General features: G+C 41.0%; 1 protein-coding gene across 1 annotated transcript in view; it reads left to right on the top strand.

Annotated features, from left to right (window-relative positions):
* DNAH14 (dynein axonemal heavy chain 14) overlaps window positions 1-20782 on the top strand; it is a 415539-nt gene that overhangs the window by 284981 nt on the left and 109776 nt on the right. The window contains 4 exon segments of the mRNA XM_073628322.1: window positions 8751-8918; window positions 12163-12333; window positions 13867-14040; window positions 17976-18062. Of these exon segments, the coding sequence (XP_073484423.1) occupies window positions 8751-8918; window positions 12163-12333; window positions 13867-14040; window positions 17976-18062 (600 nt within the window).

Genomic DNA, 20782 nt, shown 5'->3' with positions numbered 1-20782 from the left:
TTGTAGCTCAGTGCACCACCACTTTGCTACTCCATTGGACAGATGACAGCTCAGAGCTGCAAAGGAAGTTGGCACTGGAAGACTGTGATAACAGCTCTGAACAAAGAGCATGTTACTGTATAATACCCAGCATGTGTCACTGACTACGAGTCTAATTCTGATATCTGAATGTTGAAGCATCGCCACTCAGGACCACCAGTCCAACATATCCTAATAGTACTGGCATGGGTAGCGTATGCACATAATTTCCTACCCAGTCCTTTCAGTTTAAATGTATTTTTATTATTATTGCATCATTTTCACAAGCCATAACAAAGTATGGCACAGTATGGTATTTAGGCAAAGAATGGAACACTTCAAGTTTGTCATAAGAACGATGATGCCTATTGTGAACAAGATTGCAATAGATGTTATAGTCTCCCAAAGACATAGTAACCATTGGTGTAGTAGTTATGGATGTTTTGGTAGGGGGATACAGTACAGGAGGTCCCAAGTTGTTCTTGTGAGGAGTTATTTGGTCATACTATACATGCCATAGAGGTAGTTGCAGCCAACGCTAAAATCCAAAATAGGCTGTATTATCTCGGTGTATGGGTAAAAGTGTTGGAAGTAAGATGAAGGAGATATGGGATATAGGGAGTCAGGAGGGAGCCTGACAACCAGTCTAGGAAGTAACCCCAGTATGGGTTCTACAGAGAGGCATCAAAGCAAATCCAGAGGTCCCACACTTATTCAAAAGTTGCAAGAGTAATATTTATTCTTACTGTAAGAGCTCATATGAGTGTGACTTCTTAAATGCGAGATTTTAAATTGAATGTGGTTGTTCCCTCTCCATCCCCAGTGTAAGGCAATCAAGCATCTGGCTGCAGTTAAGTACATGTGGAAGTAACTTTCTGGCATATTTAGACATCACAGGTGGAGGGAGAACCAGCAAATATACAGTATATGCATAGATCAAGTGAGTTTTTTTTTATTTGTAAAAGAGTGTAGACAAGGGATTCTATTCTTTGCCAAAATGGCTGTATCTTGAGGCAAGTCCAAAATAGGTGGTAAAGAGTATGTAAGAAGGCAGAGGTATAGTATCAATGATAAAAGATTATAGATTAATTTTCCTTAAACAGTGCAAAGAGAAACTTTGTGTGTGGCTTTCCAAATTGCACTACAGTCCTCTAACGAAAGTTTATTCAGTATCAGTTCCCATTTAATCATGTAGCTATGTTTCAGGGCTGTTTCAGGGTGTGGGGTCATCAAGATGAACTTATACATGAGATTAGTCCCCTGAAAGTTGTACATGTAATACAAGGCTTTTCAAAGGGAGTTGTGCAGGAGGGAGGTTAATTAGGATGGATTGTGGAAAGTGTTTAATTTGAAAGTATCTAAACAAGGCTTGCAAGGGTAATTGGTATTGTTCCTGTAGAGTTGCAAATGGTAGAAATGATTTTGTCTTTGCATCAATAGGTTGTCAATGTCGAAGAGGTAATTGAGTTTCCATGGCAATACCATGTGGTCAGTGGGTCAGTGCCAGCAAACATTCCAAATCCCTTTAGTAAACTTAATTGTAGCAAGTAGGTCAATATTATTGCACTTGGTTGCAGACCCCAGAGTAGGAGTTGTCTTCTTTTAACACCTACCTTGGCTGTCTTAACTGTGACTGAAGAAGGGAAGAAATTCAACAACCCATCCTACCTTTCTACTCGCTGTTAACCAATAGTGAGGCGTGAGAGCCTGAAATCATATAATTATCTGCAGTCTGCGGGTCAAAGCCAGAAAGTTCCCAGATCTGATAAATTGTAACTATGCATAAACAATTTTCAATTCTAATGAGTACGTGCACATAGATTTGCCAGATAAAATCTCTTCTATGTTGTCTAATAGCATATGGTTTAGGCCTATCCAAACTCATTAGATTCTCTTCCAGTGATTCTAGGCATTTATGATGATCGCAATATCATGGATCACAGGGAGCAATGCAGAAAACAGATCCCACGTTACAAAAAGAAATGCAGGGAGGTTTCATTTTTACAGCTTCAACTCTTTATTATCGTTATGCAATCCATTTCTTAATGGATTGTTCTCAGTTTTTTTAAAATTGAATTGAATTTCACACCTGCAAAGTTTTGCTTTGTTTGCAGGACCCGGTCAAATCTGTTATTTCCAATAGGGGCAGACTACAGAAAGAACTTTTCTCAAAGTAACTTAATAACTTTTGTCATTTTACATCTTTTTCTTTACTTTAGATCAGCATTGCAGTTTTCTATTTTAGCATTAATAAGGTGAAGAAAATGTTAACTGTGATATGAGGCAAAGTGCAACAAAGCTATTTTTTTTTTAGTCATCTTAAATAGCCTCATGTTTAAGTACCCCATGTCAGCAGAGTATATAGTAATCATTTTTAGCAGTTTTAGCAGTAATGAAACTCCTACAGACATTGGTGGAAATACAGAATGCATGCAGGGTTTGGATGTGGACCACTGACAACCCAACTCCGGATCCCACCAGTTGCTACCCTCCACCTTGGAGCCCCCTGATTTTTTTGCTTTTGATTATGCTTTTTTATTTTGTGTACCTTCTTGTGATGTCTTCTGGCCAGTCCCCTGACATGCTGGGTCCTCTTCTTTTTTAGTCTTCTCTTGATGTGACGAAATTATTGAATAAATGAAAAAGACACCATGCTAGCAAAACAAATTGGAGTATCTAATGATGATTAACACCAAAGAAATACAGTTGTGAATACCATGGAATAAATGATGAAATTATTGCCCCTCTCTGCATTAATACACTGCAAGTGCAAGGTGCCTGGCCATTCTGCAGTTATAGTTATTCCTCAGTCTTCCAAGTTGAGTAATGCTGGTTGTCAACCACGAGGACTGAGATCATCTGTGGTAAAGAGGAGGTACTATGTGGGACATCTTTACTTTCAATTTAACTATACTTTTTTTGTGCCATGAGAGAACATTCTACTGATTAATCCATTGTCAAGGAATGTGTATACAACTCCCCATATATGGGATACAGATCTATCAGTATTTAATAATTTCAACAAAAATGGTGGAGACTGATGCTATTTGTAGGGAATAATTTAAAAAAGGCGTATATAGTCATCCACCTAAAGTAATTTAAACATTACACAGCTTTATTGATTATTATAAAATAGCTGCAATGTGACAAAACTTTAGGATAAAACAGATTGGTTAGTAATTCATGCAGTTCTTTCACCAAAAGAAAAGAACACACTCCTGCACTAGAGTTTTCTGACTGTGTAGTGTCACAGGTGCCTGTTCAATTTATGGATAATCTCATAGATGCCTTGCTGCCCTCTAGGACTGGGGTCATCCTGACAGTGCCATTAGAATAGAAAAAGAAAAGAGGGCGCACTGACCTAGTGCATTATCCAACAGATATTCTAAAACATATGAACAAAATCTTAAAGATGTCTACTGACAAACATAAGTTAAAAACACGCTTATCTCTCATCGGTTGCTCGAATCACCGAACCTGGGAGTTGGGGGTCCTGGATGAGACCCCTCAGGCTGGCGCGTTCCGAAGGACTCATCCAGGACCCCCCACTCCCATGTTTGGTGATTTGAGCAACCGATGAGAGATAGCCACATGTGGCCTGACGAGAGTGTTTTTAACTTGTTTGTGAGTAGACATAAATCTGTTGGATAATGCACTAGGCCAGTGTGCCCTCTTTTCTTTTTCTATTCTCACAGTTCTTTCACAAAACATATACAACCCCCATAACCTAATTTAATATAAAAAAAAATCTATGGTAAATATTTATCAATCAACTATATAAGTCACAGGAAGCCATGCTGAGAACCACTCCTTGTGATCAAATATATCTGAAGAATCTTCATATAGAAGGATTATGTATGATAGTTTTGATTACATAAAGATGCTGAAATATTTCTATATCATCCATTGGTAATTGATTATTGTAGTTCAAAAACTTGTAAATCACCTAAAGCTGAAGTTTAGGCATTGGACAAGTAAGTACAGTGGGGAAAATAATTCTTTGACACCCTGCAGATTTTGTAAGTTTGCCCACTTACAAAGAAATGAAGGGTCTATACTTTTTTTTTTTTTATCATAGGTGTATTTTAAAAGGTAGAGACAGAATATTAACCAAAAATCCAGAAAAAGACACAATACAAATGTTATAAATTGAGTTGCAGTTCAGTGAGTAAAATAAGCATTTGATCCCCAAGCAAAACATGACTTAGTACTTGGTGGAGAAACCCTTGTTGGCAAGCACAGAGGTAAGACGTTTCTTGTAGTTGGTGACCAGGTTTGCACACATCTCAGGCAGGATTTTGGTCCACTTTTTTTTCTGATCTTCTCTAAATCCTTAAAGGAGTTGTAAAGGCAGAAGGTTTTTTTTATCTTAATGCATTCTATGATAAAAAAGATAAAGATAAAAAACCTTCTGTGTGTAGCAGCCCCCCCAATTACCTACCTGAGCACCTTTTGTCTCCAGCAATGTCCACGATCTCCTCAGCCATCCAGTACACTCCTCCTGACTGAGAGACGTCACCGCATCACCTCTCCACCTTGTTCAGGGCAAGCTTTGCATTCATTGAGAACATGCAAAGTGTTCCCTGAATGGCACCTGTGCTGAGCGAGCAGCCTCCCTTATTCACAATGCAGCAGGACAGCTGCTCAGCACAGGACCTGGAAGCCAGTGGAGATTAGCCACTGGATTAGCGGTGTCTACTAAAGTGATTTCCAGCTTCCACAGGGATCCCATAGGTATGGCGCATACATACTTACATTGATCAAATTTGAAAAATTTGTCAAAGCTGGAAGAAATGCCATTCCTAAGCATCAGCTTTTGCAATTTAAAGCACACATCCATCTGGTCATTCAGTATAGTAAAGCATTGCAAGATATTGGCAAGAGAAAGAGGTGATAATATCCAAATGGCCACTATTAAAACTTGCATAAGATTTTAACCTGCAATGATATAAAATGATGATGGGATGGTATGTACTTGGGAAAAAAAGGCCTTAGATTGTACGGGGACAAATATGTAACATTTGTATGTCTGAGAACATAACCCAACTCCAGAAGACACTCATGCCTGAAATTTTTTTGCAAATGATAGGTGATTGCTGGGAAGGGATTTTGGTTTGTAGTGTACTCTCAGTTCTCTATTCAGTACTTTCTTGCCTAGTACAGTGTAATCCAATTTTTTATTTTTTTTTGTAATTTCAGTTATTTTTTTATGAAGCTCTGCTGACATCTTGTGGACATAAATAAAGTGAAACATAAAACATAACTTCTCTCAGAAAAGTCGTAGGGCCATGTTTGTTAAAATGGCTAGTTTGTTTAAAAAAAAATAATAATGATTAAAAACATAAAAAAAAAAAAAACACTCCCTGAAAAGATCAGGAATAATACTTTCCAGTCCTGGTCACTTACCACTCCCGGTCATTGTCTTGCAGAGCTACTCCAATTGAAGAATCTGTGCAGTGTGGTTCCACCCACTGGCCACCATGGCTATACAGCTCTGCAGGAACACAGTAGTGATGTAGGGCTAGTGGGTGGAATCACAATGCACAGTGGGGGCATAAGCATCAGATACACCCAGCACTGCAATAGAACGAATATCACAATCGCCACGAGTGAGAATAGTATGTATTATCCTTCTTTTATGCAGTGCCTTTTTAAAATTATTTTAGTAATGACAGAGTCAATTTATGTACACATGTCATGAAAGAAATATGTTGGCTACCATTGACCTCTTGAAAATGCTGATTGCCTGGTTGACAGTAATATCAGTAGACCTGGAGTTGCACACCTGGAACAAATATGCAACAATAATGGAAATCAAAGAAAAGACCAAATCTTTTATCTCTGTACTTGTTCCAGGTCAGAAAGTATTGAAGACACTGGGTTAGTATAAAAGTCTGGGAGCTAGTATTCTTGGAAGAAGAGGTATGAATTAAGTCTACTCATTTCTTCCGGTTTTATTTAAAAGTAGCCCTTCTATTTGTCTGAATTCTCACAGTAGACTAACATTAGCTGTAACATCTAAAGCGGGTGGACAATGAAAATGCTAACTGAGGATTTTCGGCCAAAAACCTAATTTTCAGGAAGCGTGTGCAGTGGTAAGTGAACATATGTGAGTATGATGAGACTGACATGGGACTCATGGGAATTTCAGATCTCAGATAAAATCAGTCTGCAAATGTTATAAACAGGCCCAGAAGATGTAACATTCACCATATTATCTATAGGAAAATGTTATTGAGACATACTGTACATTTTCCATTCAAGAACAGGAAACTGAATGGTGAACTGTAATGAATGTGAATCGATCCAGTAAACCTGAAGGTATGGTGAAACATCCAACTGGGTCCTGAGCAAATAAACTGGAAATGATCAGTGAACCATTCATTCTTCATTATAGAAATCTGCCCAATATGTGTCATAATAAAGAGAATTAATAAAACCCAAGAATTATGGCAGATGCTCTTCTGTCATCATTTTGGATTTTTTTTTTCTCCTTAAGACCCATCTCCTGGCAAAAAAAAAAGCTTTCCCATGCAGTCGGACTGTGCCTGCTCACACTGCACCCGATCCTCCACTCCACCTGCAAACAGGCTCCTTCACAATCCAGTGGTGGAAATGTTCCTGATGTCCTCACGTCCAGAGCAGGTCTATGGGTGTGATGACATCAGGAACAGTCTACCGCACAAGACCACTGCACCATGGGGGGGGGGGGGGAGCAGGAGCCACAGGGACCGGTCTTTTGCGGGGAGGGTTAGGTAAATATATCTCTGTTCTCCAGTCCCCTAGACAAAAATGAGCAGTTGACCCATGCAGTGGGGGGACAGCCCCGATGCATGGCAGAACTTTTTTTCTTGCCTGGAGTTGGGTTTTAAAGATGACGTTTATTCTGCTTATATTTTTCCTTCGCTGGTGCCTCCTTTCCTCCCTTATCAACGTACAAATTACATTTTTAACCAGTTTTTCTTCTTTTGCACACATGTTAAAATCTGCATTTTTTGCCTATAACCCTAGAACATTAGATATTTTCTGAAGGCAGTGGCCTTGAAGGTTAAAGTGTTACTAAAACCAGTAATATGAAAATAGTTCATCTGACCCCCCCCCCCCCCCCCCCCCCACACACACACACACACACACACACACAGTGCCCACATCTTATAAATCTTCTTTTTACATTAATATATTGCCACTATATACACCTTTTTGCCTGATCTGTATACCACGGTCAGTGATAAACTGCACAGTTTCTCCAGTGGTGAGAGTTCAGGTAGGAGATTTCCACTTCAGCCTGTATACATGCCCACATGTGTGATGCCAATATCATATGACCTGACTAGCTCTGAGAACAAGTAATTATTCTCTCCAGTATAAAAGACACAACAGAGCATGTGCAGGTTGGCTACCCTCCCTGTGTTAGCTGGCTTTCCCAATAGACAGTGCAGGGAGGGGAAGATCTGTGCATACAGGATAAAACAGCCTTTTTACACAATGCAAAGGATTAACCCCTTAAGTTCCACAGTGAGTAAAACAAGCATGCTATGCTGCATATACAGACAGATTTTACTGTTGTGGGTTTAGTAACTCTTTAAAAACAGGAAAAATAGATACTAAATGTGCCAGCCTCAAAACTGCACACGCCTATGAATGCCAAAAATCGAAGATACCCAAAATTATCAGTAAGCAATACCTTTACAATTCATCAGTTTAGAATTCATGAGGGACCTAGAACTACATACACATTTACATTTTTACATTTGCAGGCATGCGCAGGGCAGTGGGGTTGTTTTAACTTTTTTTTTTAATTATTTTTATTTAATTGTATTATTTTATTTCTTGACTTTTTTTCAATTAACTTTATTTCTTATGTGCCAGTGCACATAAGGGCTAGCATTCCCTAATGTCTTACATGCCATCGGCTCCAGCCTGCCAAGCAGAGCAATGTTTTTGATCGGCTGTACACCCAACTTCCTAGCCTGGATTTTGACAGCTGTGAACCAGTAGTGCTCAGAGTTGAGTGCTTCAAGTTCACAGTGCTGCAGAGATCGAAGGATGGATGCAAGCAGTGGTCCAGTTCTTAGGAGGAGTTATGCAAATCTCAAAATGTGTGATGGGTGTTACGTCATTATCTAGGCAGACTGCATTTGTGTGCTAACCAACCTAAATAACTAAATGTGATTCTGAGTCTTATTGATTGAAAGAACTGAAATCCAAAAAATAGCCAGGAATTGGGCTTTATGGAAACAGCTTGTTTCTATTTTCACTTAAAGCAAAGCTCGACCCAAAAGGGGAAGCTCCATTTGTTCGCACCCTCATGCTCCTTCACATTTGGCACTTTTTTGGGGGAGCTACCCCTCCCACAGGTACCCGCTCCCACTTCCTGGTAAGATCTGCATCATGTCCAGCCCCTCCTCCTTACCCCCGCTGCCTTCTGGGACCTGTGTGTGTCCCAGAAGACGACAGGACCATTCAGAAAGCACAGCATGACTTGTGAATGCAGAGTAGGAAACCAAGCCTGAAGGCTTCACAGCCAATTTCTCCTACTTGCAATGCCAGCACCTGCACCCGAAGCCGATGGACAAATCAGCTTGGGGTGCCGACATTGCGGGATCCCTGGACAGGTAGGGGGTCCTTATATTGAAAGTCAGCAGCTACAGTATTTTTTTTTTTTTTTACAGGCTGGAATTTTGTGTTAACTGTGGAGGTATATTTTAATGCATGTACGTCTCTCCCAATAGGTACAGCTGGGTTCATTTCTGCTGAACCAGAACTTTTTAGCGGACATCCAGAAGTGCAGAGAGTTCCTGTCATCCTGTGCAATTGCCATCTACTACAAGACGTGTCAGAGCTTGTTACCTACCCCCACTAAGTGTCACTACACCTTCAATCTCAGGGACCTGTTTAAGGTAACCGTCTACTTTCCTACTGCTCCACAAATATTCATATTACAGGGCCAGTTTATTTTCCTACTGTCCATAAATATCCCAAAGTGTAAGGCAAAGCTTTTCTTTTTTTTTTAGTTTTTGGATAGAGTAAGGAATGATTAGAACCTCTGTTAGGTTTTTATTTCTCTCTATATAACCATTAGTGAGATTTAGTTTCTATTTGTCCTGATGACCTCACTGGTACTTAAAGTTAGGGTGAAACTCAGAATTTTGAATTGTCACCAGAACTGGAATAAAGGGAAAATCTTCCAATAGGGACACTTTTTCTGGTGACAACATTGTAAAAGGAGCGTTTCCTCACTTTGCTGAGAATTTTTCTAACTTCCTGTTGAGTGTACACTACAGGAAGTGAAGGGAAATCTCTGAAATGATACAAAATGTTAGTAGAAATCTGATGTTGGTTTTAAACATTACTTACTTTATCCAAGATATAAAAAAAAAAAAGTAGTGTATGCTTTATGCCGCGTACGCACGAGCGGACTTTATGGCAGACTTTGTCCGGCATACTTTTCGACGGACTTTACAACGGACTTTCCGAATGAACGGACTTGCCTACACACAATCAACCAAAGTCCAACGGATTCGTACGAGATGATGTACGACCGGACTAAAATAAGGAAGTTCATAGCCAGTAGCCAATAGCTGCCCTAGCGTCGGACTAGCATACAGACGAGCGGACTTTTCGACCGGACTCGAGTCCGTCGGACAGATTTGAAACATGTTTTATTTCTAGGTCCGTCAAACTTTTGAGAAAACAAAGTCCGCTGGAGCCCACATACGATCGAATTGTCCGACGAAATCCGGTACGCCGGACCAAGTATGCCGTAAAGTCCGATCGTGTGTACGCGGCATTAGCCATACTTTAAAGGGTTAGTTCACCTTTCCAGTAAAATGAAAAGGTGAACTAACACCATACACCCTTAATCCCACCTCCCACCACTCCCCTTCCAATCTCAATTGTAATTACCTCCGTGGGTGATATGCAATGATCTGTGGCTGTAACCAATCAGAATCGCCCTGATCTATCCTGGAAGCACTGCAGAAAGAGGGAGAAGATCGGAGATTTCAAATCCCCAGACAGATTTCAAATCCCCAGACACTGACAGCTTATCACCCACGGATGTAAGTTCAGCGGGGACCGAGGGGGGGGGGGTGGTTGGGGGGGTGTAGGGGTGTATGCTGTCAGCTCACTTTTTCATTTTTTTTCTGAAAAGGTGATCTTACACTTGAAATTGAACCTGTTCTTTGCGTATAAATATAAAACACATGCAGCGCTAAAAATATACGTCTACATATTCAACATATGTGTGAAAAAGTGCTGAAAACATAATAGATACCTATTAGGTAATATGTGTATTTGTCTAACACATAAACAAATTTAAATAAAAGCCCATAAAAGTGTGATAGATCATATGTTAGTTAGAAACACATGGGGGTTCATAGGCATAGATGGTGCCACAACTTCACATGGGGTGGAGACTGGAACCAACTCTGTATAGAGACACTTCACACATGGATCATCTACGTTCCAAATGAAGACTGCGAATGGTAAAAATGGGTATCCTTACCAGAAAAGGTGGACACAGTCACCGTATGGTGGAGTGTCATACAGACTTGAGGGATCCAACGATCCCAGGGATATCTAGCTGGAGAGGTCCTGACGGAGAGTCACGTCCAAGGCGACTGTCACCATTCGAGGGTATGGAAGTTCTCGATCAGGATGTCAATCAGGATGTCTCTCCTGGATCTGAAGTGCAGGCGTCTCTGGAAAACCCGGAACAGCCACTGGTCTGCTGGAGGAGAGAAACGATGCTGTCCACAGAGGTCCCTCCAGGTAAAGCTGAATGGCTCCCCGCTGTGTAGGCCACAGTCAGCAGCAGCTCACAATAACACAGAGCTCCCTACTGGCAGATTCAAACCAGCGTCCCAAGAAGGGACGCTGAAGGGACGCTGTTCTTTGCGTATGCAAGGCAAAGCAAAAGGTTCCCTTTGATGCTTGCACCCACAGCTGCCTTTGCTCCCCAGCTACTCTGTTCATCAAGGAAAGCAAAGTGACATTCTTTGTATTTCCAGTTATGGGACTTATGGAAAGGACTTATTCCATTTCCTCCTACATGTCAAGTTTTTGCTTAGTAAATGGTCGCTCAGTCCCTGAGTGCTGTCACATGGAAGCGGGAGGGAGTCCTCAACCTTGTGTAAACTCTAATGCCCTGTACACACGGTCTGATTTTCCGACGGAAAATGTGTGATAGGACCTTGTTGTCGGAAATTCCAACCGTGTGTGGGCTCCATCACACGTTTTCCATCGGATTTTCCGACACACAAAGTTTGAGAGCAGGCTATAAAATTTTCCGACAACAAAATCCGTTGTCAGAATTTTCAATTGTGTGTACACAAATCCGACGCACAAAGTGCCACGCATGCTCAGAATAAATAAAGAGATGAAAGCTATTGGCTACTGCCCCGTTTATAGTCCCCACGTACGTGTTTTACGTCACCGCGTTCAGAATAATCGGATTTTCCAACAACTTTGCTTGACCGTGTGTATGCAAGACAAGTTTGAGCCAACATCCGTCAGAAAAAATCCATGGATTTTGTTGTCGGAATGTCCAATCAATGTCCGACCGTGTGTACGGGGCATTAGTCAGCTTTTACAGGGCTTTTACTGTTCACTCACTCGAGCAACAGGGGACTGACAAGAAAATGACTATATGAGATGGGAGCTGCAAGGGTAAAGCAAAGGTTCAATTCCAATTAAACACATTTCAGGAGGCCTTAACTGGATATCTATCACATTGATGTTCTCCATTGAAACCCAGCAGGGACAGGGTTCTTGCATATGGGTTAGCTGAGCTGGTTCAGCATAAATGCAGCTGTATTTCATGTGCCCAGGCAGCAGCTGATGCTTGCAAAAAATATACATTTTGCTATTTTTTGCATATGCGCATACACTGCACTTGTGTTTATGGTAGTACCGCCATATACACAAGTGTTAGTGATAGCTGTATGCTGAATCTGGGGCGCCTGGTCGGAGTAATTATGACTGCAATTACGCTAAACAGACTCAGTAGGCCCATGGCTGGGCAAAATCACTTATTGTGATGACCCTGTCATGTTTCCAAGTTTTATCATCAATTTTGAGCTATGGTCAGTTTACAAACAAAGTAATGTAATCTTCTTGCATCACTGTCTCAAACTCCAACAGGTCCTCCAAGGTTTGCTGCAGGCGAGCGAATCGGTTATTGTGACAAAGGAAATGGCGGCCCAGCTACTTGTTCATGAAGCTACACGTGTTTTTTACGATCGCCTTGTGGATCGAGAGGACAGAGAGTGCTTCTATCAGTGTGTATCAGATGAACTGCACAATTATTTCAAGGTAAAAAAGAACAATCTGGCAAGAGGTTGTCACTCTGATGTATTTTTTTTATTTATTTCAGGTACTTATATAGCTGTAGTGGATATGCCTAAATTGTGCAGTGTTATTTTCAGGTATCTTCAAAAATGCAACAAACCTTCATTGCGTTATTGATTCATTCAAACAATAATTTACATAATTATTAGACCTTTAAAAGCATACTGTATAGTTCCTATATTACAGTCCTTGTAACTTCCTGTACTTGACATATTTATATAACTTACAACTTATGTATAGGACACCAGAGATGAATCCTGTATGGGAGATATGTGTCCCAATTATTTGCGTTGTGGTCCCTTTTAAGGGGGGCAAAATAAAAACAATTGAGAGTACTCAGGGATTCTCACCCATGTGGGGTAAGGCCTCATGTACACTGCTGCCTGTCATTTCTAGGCAGTTGTGTTTAGAGGCTTTTTTGGAACCCAAATAAATGTGTTCAGAACCTGTGTTTAGAGGCATTTCAAACACCAAACGCGGCTAAATGTGGCTAAACGCAGCAACTCGCATTTAGCCACGTTTCGTTTACATTTTTGGCTATTTTGAAAAAAATATATATATATTTTTTTCAAATGCTTCTAGACGCAAACGCGGCTAAACGTGACTAAACGCGGCATGTAAACGCGGCTAAACGGCCGTTTTTAGACTCCGGTTTCTAGCTGTCAAGTTAAATCTTTCTGGAGAGGTTGAACAACGTCCCGTGTACATGAAGCCTAAGAGGTATCGGGAAACGTAGGTTTCCCAGAATTGTTAAGTCCTGGTATGTGACCCAGAATTTGGAGGCTCTGAGAGATTTCGGGTGAGAAAGAACTTCCAACACTGATTTTGGGGCAGGGCTGCTGATAGGGGGAAACCACCAGTCCTCCTGTAGGGAGCCCAGGCTCACAGGGGGGCCCAAACAGCAGGTGGAATTAGTGCAGGCGGGCGGAGGGGCAGTTACAGAAAGATGCCCTGTGCGGCTCTCTGCAGCAGCTGAAAGCCAGTTTCTCTCCCTCCTGCCGGCTTTCAGCTGCTGCAGGGAGAGACACAGACACAGGGCATCGTACCTGTAATTTCTTCACCGCCACCAATCCCCCTCCCTTTTGATACACATATTTAGCTGATTTAAACTTAAAGTTCCACTTTATTCTTCTTATATTTACATTAGTGACTGGGATCTTTAAAAATAGTGTCATGCACACTACTGATAAGAAAAAAAAAAAAAGTCATGCAATTCTGAGATAGTTTTACAGGGATGCTTTCGTGGCAATATTTCATTCAACCTTAGGATTCAGCATGTGTTTCTGCAAATCCTCCCTACTAGTACTTCTTTTGAAATATTTTGGCAGATTATCAGAGCATTCTCACAGCCCAAACTCAAAAATCAGTACTTGCCAAATAGAAGTAGGTAGGGACCTTGAATAATGTTTCCCCAAATCTTTGCAGTTTCTAAGGTTGAATGTAGCGCGGTGGGGGGAGTCTTTCATTAATCTTCATTTGCACTTTTATTTGTTGTAGATTACCTGGTCAAAAGAGAAGCTGATGAAAGAGCCAGTTCAGTTTGTAGATTTTCTAGAGACAAGCTCGACAGCAAAAACCAGGGTGTATCGACCAGTCACCAACCAGAGACAGCTTGTATCTAAGCTGGAGGAATACCGGATGAAGATGAGAATGAACTCCCCCAGTTCTGGAGTGAGTATCTTCCCCTATGTTTTTCTATTACCTTTATGGAATCATCACATTTGCTGTGCAGACAAAATAGACCTCTGACACAGAACTTTCTGCACTGACAGGTAACCTGTGCTCTTCCATGGCTTGGCCATTCACAATCCAACATTTTCATCCACTTTGAACACTTTTATGCCCCGTACACACGGTCGGACTTTGTTCGGACATTCCGACAACAAAATCCTATGATTTTTTCCGACGGATGTTGGCTCAAACTTGTCTTGCATACACACGGTCACACAAAGTTGTCGGAAAATCCGATTGTTCTATACGCGGTGACGTAAAACACGTACGTCGGGACTATAAACGGGGCAGTGGCCAATAGCTTTCATCTCTTTATTTATTCTGAGCATGCGTGGCACTTTGTCCGTTGGATTTGTGTACACACGATAGGAATTTCCGACAACGGATTTTGTTGTCGGAAAATTTTATCTCCTGCTCTCCAACTTTGTGTGTCGGAAAATCCGATGGAAAATGTCCGATGGAGCCCACACACGGTCGGAATTTCCGACAACACGCTCCGATCGGACATTTTCCATCGGAAAATCCGACCGTGTGTACGGGGCATTAGCTTTGCTTGCAACAAATGCAATTGTAAGGGTTTAAGTTCATCTATTCTAAAGCCTCTATTTTTTCCTCTTATAGTGATAACTAGACACATTCAGTGTTGTCATGTTAAATGTTGTAAAAAACATCTAAACCAAGAACAAAAATGTAATATATTGCAGCCCACCAGTTATTAGATAATATCATTGTATTTGTTTTCTTTTTTTAGCATTTTCTTCCTGTATTTCCACCTGGTGATCCTGCCACTAACACACTTCCTGTCCTAGAGTAACAATATTTACTCGCTTTGTTGAATCCATGGAGGAGCAACATTGTTACCCTAGGACAAAGAACACTCCTCTTATCTACAGAAGTGGAGAGGTTATGTAGTCCTCAGAGATTTCTGGGAACAATGTGCAGCTCCAGCAGAGTGTACAGGAGCTTATTAGCTGACAATATTTCTGGACGTATGTGGGTTTGATGAACAGATCAGAACGCAGTCTGCTGACTCACATGGATGTACACTCCAGGATGCACATGGAGATCTGTATAGCCTTTCATTGATTTGAACAAGCTGCCTGCACAAGGTGCACAGAACACCTGTCCAATCCATGCTGGTAAAAACAGCCCCTGACAAGGGCTCATGCTCATGTGAATGAGGCCTAACAATGAACTTTTCTTATTTGATCTTTTTTGGTCTGTAAAATATCCCATTAAATGTGTTCTGTTATGTCTGTTGAAGTACAGTACAGAAAACCTCCCCGTTTGTTCTGGCAGAGATATTGTGCATCTAACGCGGATAAAATCCGCCTTGGAAAAAAAATACATGTAGATCAGTATACCCATGTGAATGAGACCTTAGGGTTATAATAATGTTGGAACTAGGGTTACACCGATACCGTTTTTTTTATTGGCCAGTATGGGTACTGTTACTTTTTTTTTTACCTTTTGAGGTGTGATTTGAGCCCATACAGAATAAATGAGCTCAAATCGCAGTGCAAAAAATTGCATGTGACTTAAACAGGAATGCGGTCCGGTTCCTGCCTGAATCACATGCGGTTTCCAGCATTCTCAATTGTGAAACCAGGCTGAAGTCACTATGACAAGCCTGGGTTCACACAGGAGCGGTGGGGGAAACTGCATGTGATGCGGACAGGAATCGAACCACATTCCTGTTCAAATCACATGCGATTCTTTGTAGTGAGATTTCAGCCCATTTATTTTGTATGTGCTCAAATCGCACCGTAAAGGCATCGATTTCAGGTATCGAGCATTTGCACAAGTACAAGTACTTGTGTAAATGCTTAGTATCGGTATCAGTGCAAGCTCTTAACTGAATTGGCCTCCATTTGCACTGCCTGTCCACCTGCTTGTCCTCACTTGTCTGATATCGATCTCCTGACCTCTCATTTTTCTTTTTTTTTTTTTGTTAGCTATTCTGTACTCTCTACGTACTTGTGATTACGTAGATGCTTTCTTATGTTTTCAGTAGGCCACGAGGGACATATGCAGACTTATACAATGTGGCTCCCTTTACACTATGTGTTGTCTCAACCTCAGTCCTCAAGTACCCCCAACAGGCTATGTTTTCAGGTTTTCCTTTATCTTGCACAGGTGCTTTAAATCAGAGTCAATGGCTTGTTATTTTGGACAACTATTTTATCTAAGAGAATTTTCCAAAACATGGCCTGATGGGGGTACTTGAGGATTGAGGTTGAGAACCACTGCTGTAAACCCTCACATATACCCAGTAAAGTGAACAGCCTCAGATGATGCACATGGATGAAACAAATCTCCCTACATACCTCTTACATGTATATCTGCTCTCTTCAGCTTTATACACTGTTTAGAAAGTTCAGATCCTGTTAGGAGATTTTCTCTTCCTGTTCAACACTGCAGTGAAGTCTGGGCATACAGCCAAGACAGCTGATTGGGGGAAAGGCACACCCCCCCCCCTCCCCCCATAGGTAGAGACTTTCAGAGTTGATCATTGAATAGTTCAGGGCTCTGCTAATCTCTGCTAATCTATGTATAGCATCCTCCCCAACACAAAATTCAGGCTGCTTTTATCATATGTGATGGAGAAATTGTCAGGAGTTATCATGCTGATAACAGAGGAACGGAGCAGGAGAAAGCTATGGGACATAGTACTTTGAAGAGAGCTAAGAAAACACTATAGATATATGTGCCCAGCTCAAATGTCATAAATCAGATTTACATCCACTTTAAGGCAAGCTGTATAATGGCAGCTCATTTGTTTTGAACTGGACTGGCAGTGCACCTTAACGTACAAAACATTACTCGGACATTACTTTTTAACACAGCATGGAGCATCATTGCCTGCTACTGTAATGATGTGCCTTTTAAAATTAATGGCTTCGCAAAACACTGTATCATAGCACTGCAGTGTGAACAGTGCCAAAAGGTATGTACGTATTCGCTTCAGTTTGTTTAAGAGCAATGTACACAGCTAGATTTTACTCAGCACTTTAAACAAGTGTTATTTCAGTAAACTTCAGTAGTATTTGGAAATCGTTTAAAGCCTTATCGGAGCTTGTATACAGTGACAGCCAGCACTCCCATTATCATCAATTTTCAGTATCCCCAAACGGAAGTTCAAGGATGCTTTATGGGCCCATTCACAGCAGTCCACTCCTGATTGGCTGAGACACAACAGCTGCCGCTGCTGTCAATCAAAGTCAATTAGCCAATCAGGGGAGAGAGGGGGCAGGGTCGGGGATCTGTGTATGAATGGACACACTGAGCTGTTACTCGGCTCAGGTGCCCCTAGAGCAAGCTGCTTGCTCTGGGGGCACTGAACAGGAGGGAGGGGCCAGAAGCACAGAGGAGGGACCTGAGAAGAGGAGGATCCAGGCTGTTCTGTGCAAATCCCCTGCAACAGAGGAGGTAAGTATAACATGTTTGTCATTTTTATAGGTAAAAAAATGAGACTTTACAATCACTTTAAGTATGTTTCCGCATGTTGTGATGCGCTACAAACCAAGTATGATTGAAAGGTTGTTAGGCTGCTATTTAGGCAGGTGGTGCTAGATTACCCCAATATGCATAACCCATGCTCCTATGGTGGTGTGGTGTGAATTGGCCCCACGGCTTCAAGGAAGCTGCTGAAAGCTTTTCATATATTTTGAATAGCTAACTGTGTACACTTGGACACTATAGACAGCTTTTGCTAGTGCAAACAAACTATAGTAATGGATGAAGTGCAAAAATCCTGAACTGAAAATAAACTGACATTACACTGGATGGATGCACACTTCACAAATCATTCCAGTATACAGTGGATGGATATACTCGTGCCTATGCTAAATCTGCTTTCTGTTCCATATGTACAGGATACATACGTATTCTTCACTGAAGCTGTACAGCACATCATAAGAGCAGCTCGAGTCTTCAGACAGCCTGGAGGTCACATGATGCTGGTATTGAAAACTTTTATTGTACATCAATTCATCTTGGGATGTGTACTGCTCAGATAAATAATGACAAATCCCAGTTTATTTTTTTTACCATAGAGCTAATCAGGAATGAAATCAATTTTACACCTAATTTGCAGAATAACTGCCATGTGTAAAGAACCCAATTAATATATCCTGCTAAGATAATTAACAGCGGCATTATTAGACTGTAAAGGACACGGTGCATTAACTCCAGCAAACATTGTTACAAGCCTAAAGCAGGACTACCCTGCATCTGAGCACCACAAACCAAAAGTGCTATTTATTTTATATTTCATATTTAAACCAAATTACCCCATCCATCTATGTTGACATGCTTTATTTTGCTAAGAAATCATTCTGCCCCTCCCCCCTCACCCCCCAGCGTTTATGGCAATGACCATCTTGAGTAAGATGATTCATGTAGCATTTACTTCCTGGAATCCATCTGCCTTTAGCTCTGGCATAGGCATCCAGATGAAATCCAGGTGAAAGAAAAAAAAATGTCCATGAAGACTCCTGGGATGTATGACATCATTCGCCTAGGTCTGGAAACCAGGAAGTAACTGAAGAATTGTAAAAAAAAAAGTTTAAAACAAATATAATATTCTTTCCTATCTATCTACTAATGCCAGAAGAATAAAGATTTGAAATAGTCAATGTTGACTGAGAGACTGAAGTTTTTTAATTTTTTAAAGTTCCCTTTAGGGGAGCTCCCTCACTCTGAGTGCAGAAGGAAGATTAAAGCCCAAATTTGGACTCTGAATCACCCCTCATGTTTGTGTCTTAAAATTAAAAGTCGGCAGCTACAAGTACTGTACCTGCTTAGGTTTAAAAAAAGATACAAGCCCAAGCAGTCAAGCGCTGTCTTCCCTGCAGTGCATGCTTCTCAGGGTTCCTGTCACTCTATGGTAAACCTGGACTGTTACTTAGTAATGACTCACAGCCATCTCCCTAATAATGTGAATCCGCAAGACGTGGTCTGCTTGCTCCTGGGATGCGTGACGTTATCCCAGGAGGCTTGCCGAAGCAACATCACCCTTGCTCAGGCAAGGAACGAGGAAGTGGGAGCGGAGATCACTAAAAAGAAGTACTAGTCCCCCCCCCAAAAAAAAGGAAATGGACCAGCAGGCTGGAGGAGAGGAAGAGGAAAAGGTATCTTTAATTTTTGGGTCAGTTTTAATGATGCGGTTGCTGCCCTTTGCAACATTCACCTGTTAGGCCAGTGGGAAGGAGCAGAGCCATGATACCTGTGTTCACAGGAAGTGGATTGAATGCAGCCCAGTGAAAGAGAATTGGTGCTGGATTAGCTAGAGGGCAAATCTGTGCGGACAGTGCTGGAGATAGGGTGAGTATGGCAGTATGGCTGCTGTTTTTTATAGCTGCTGCTGGTGGATTTAATTTCCTACTATGTGCCCAAACACTTTAAGTAGATAAAATATATATAAAACACAAAGCGCTGTGATGCTAAATAGCTGATAATTACACATAAAACCAAGTGAGGCTGCTATCAAAAGAGAGTGTTTTCAGAGTCACTTAAAAAGAATAAATAATGATATTTGAAGCGCTTCACAATGTGCATGAAAATGAATATATAAGAATAAATATAAATAGTCAAATAAATCCAGCGGTGAGTAAAAATTCCTATAAAATCCAGCAATCAAAATAGTGTAAAATTATAAAAAATTAGTGACACCAAATGTGTAAAAAATTCACATAAAAAATCCACATGAAAATAAATATATAGGGATGTATTCAGAACGTTCAATTATACAGGTGTAGAATCCTGATTGGTATAGAGCTTTTGATCACTAGCAAAGCTGTTTAAAAACACTTGCTTAATTAAGGTGCTCATTGATAGTACCAATGTGTTTTTTGCTTCTATTAACAACCAATGTGGGAATCATAAACAGGCAGATAAGAGAAAAAAAACAATCATTGTGCAATAGTTAGGATGCCAAGGTACACAGGCAAACTTCAATCCACTCACGTGTGCGGATTTGGAGTGGATTGAAGTTTGCCTGGATTGCTGGATTTTATAGGAATTTTTACTCACCGCTGGATTTATTTGACTATTTATATTTATTCTTATATATTCATTTTCATGCACATTGTGAAGCGCTTCAAATATCATTATTTATTCACTTTAAGTAGATACTTTTCCCTCCTAAATGAAAAAATGAACAAACAAAGCATTGACAAATACAGTTATATTAACCAGCTCATTTTTTTTTCTAGTCATTGCTCTCTTGTAGAATTAGAGCTACCACTAGAGTTTTTAGAAACACATCAGGGTGTGTTAAATATTTGCATCCTCCCAGTCTCCCTGCTACACACAGTGGCTTCACCACTGTATACATCAGCCATTCTCAATCAGGGTTCTGTGGAACCCTAGGGTTCCTCCAGGATTGGCTAGGGGTTCCTTTAACTGTGGCTAACTGTCCTCCCATCTGATGATGCCTACATAGTTCCAGGTCCAATGTCACTTGACAGTGTCTTGACTGCAAGGGTGTCATTCTGCCCCCCCCCCTAAGGGTGGCATTCTTTAGACCTACCACCACCAACGTAACAGCCATTTTTCCAATGACCTCTGATGGACTAATCTTACCGGGGTTTTCTATGGTTCCTCTGGGGTAAAAAAGTTGTGAAAGACTGGTATACGTCATATGTTTAGGACCTAAATTTACAGAATACCTGTCAAAACA

The sequence above is a fragment of the Aquarana catesbeiana genome, linkage group LG04 (assembly GCF_042186555.1).
Source record: "Aquarana catesbeiana isolate 2022-GZ linkage group LG04, ASM4218655v1, whole genome shotgun sequence".
Lineage (NCBI taxonomy): Eukaryota > Metazoa > Chordata > Amphibia > Anura > Ranidae > Aquarana > Aquarana catesbeiana.
The sequence above is the reverse complement of the archived record's forward strand: the minus strand, read 5'-3'. Positions and strand labels throughout refer to the sequence as shown.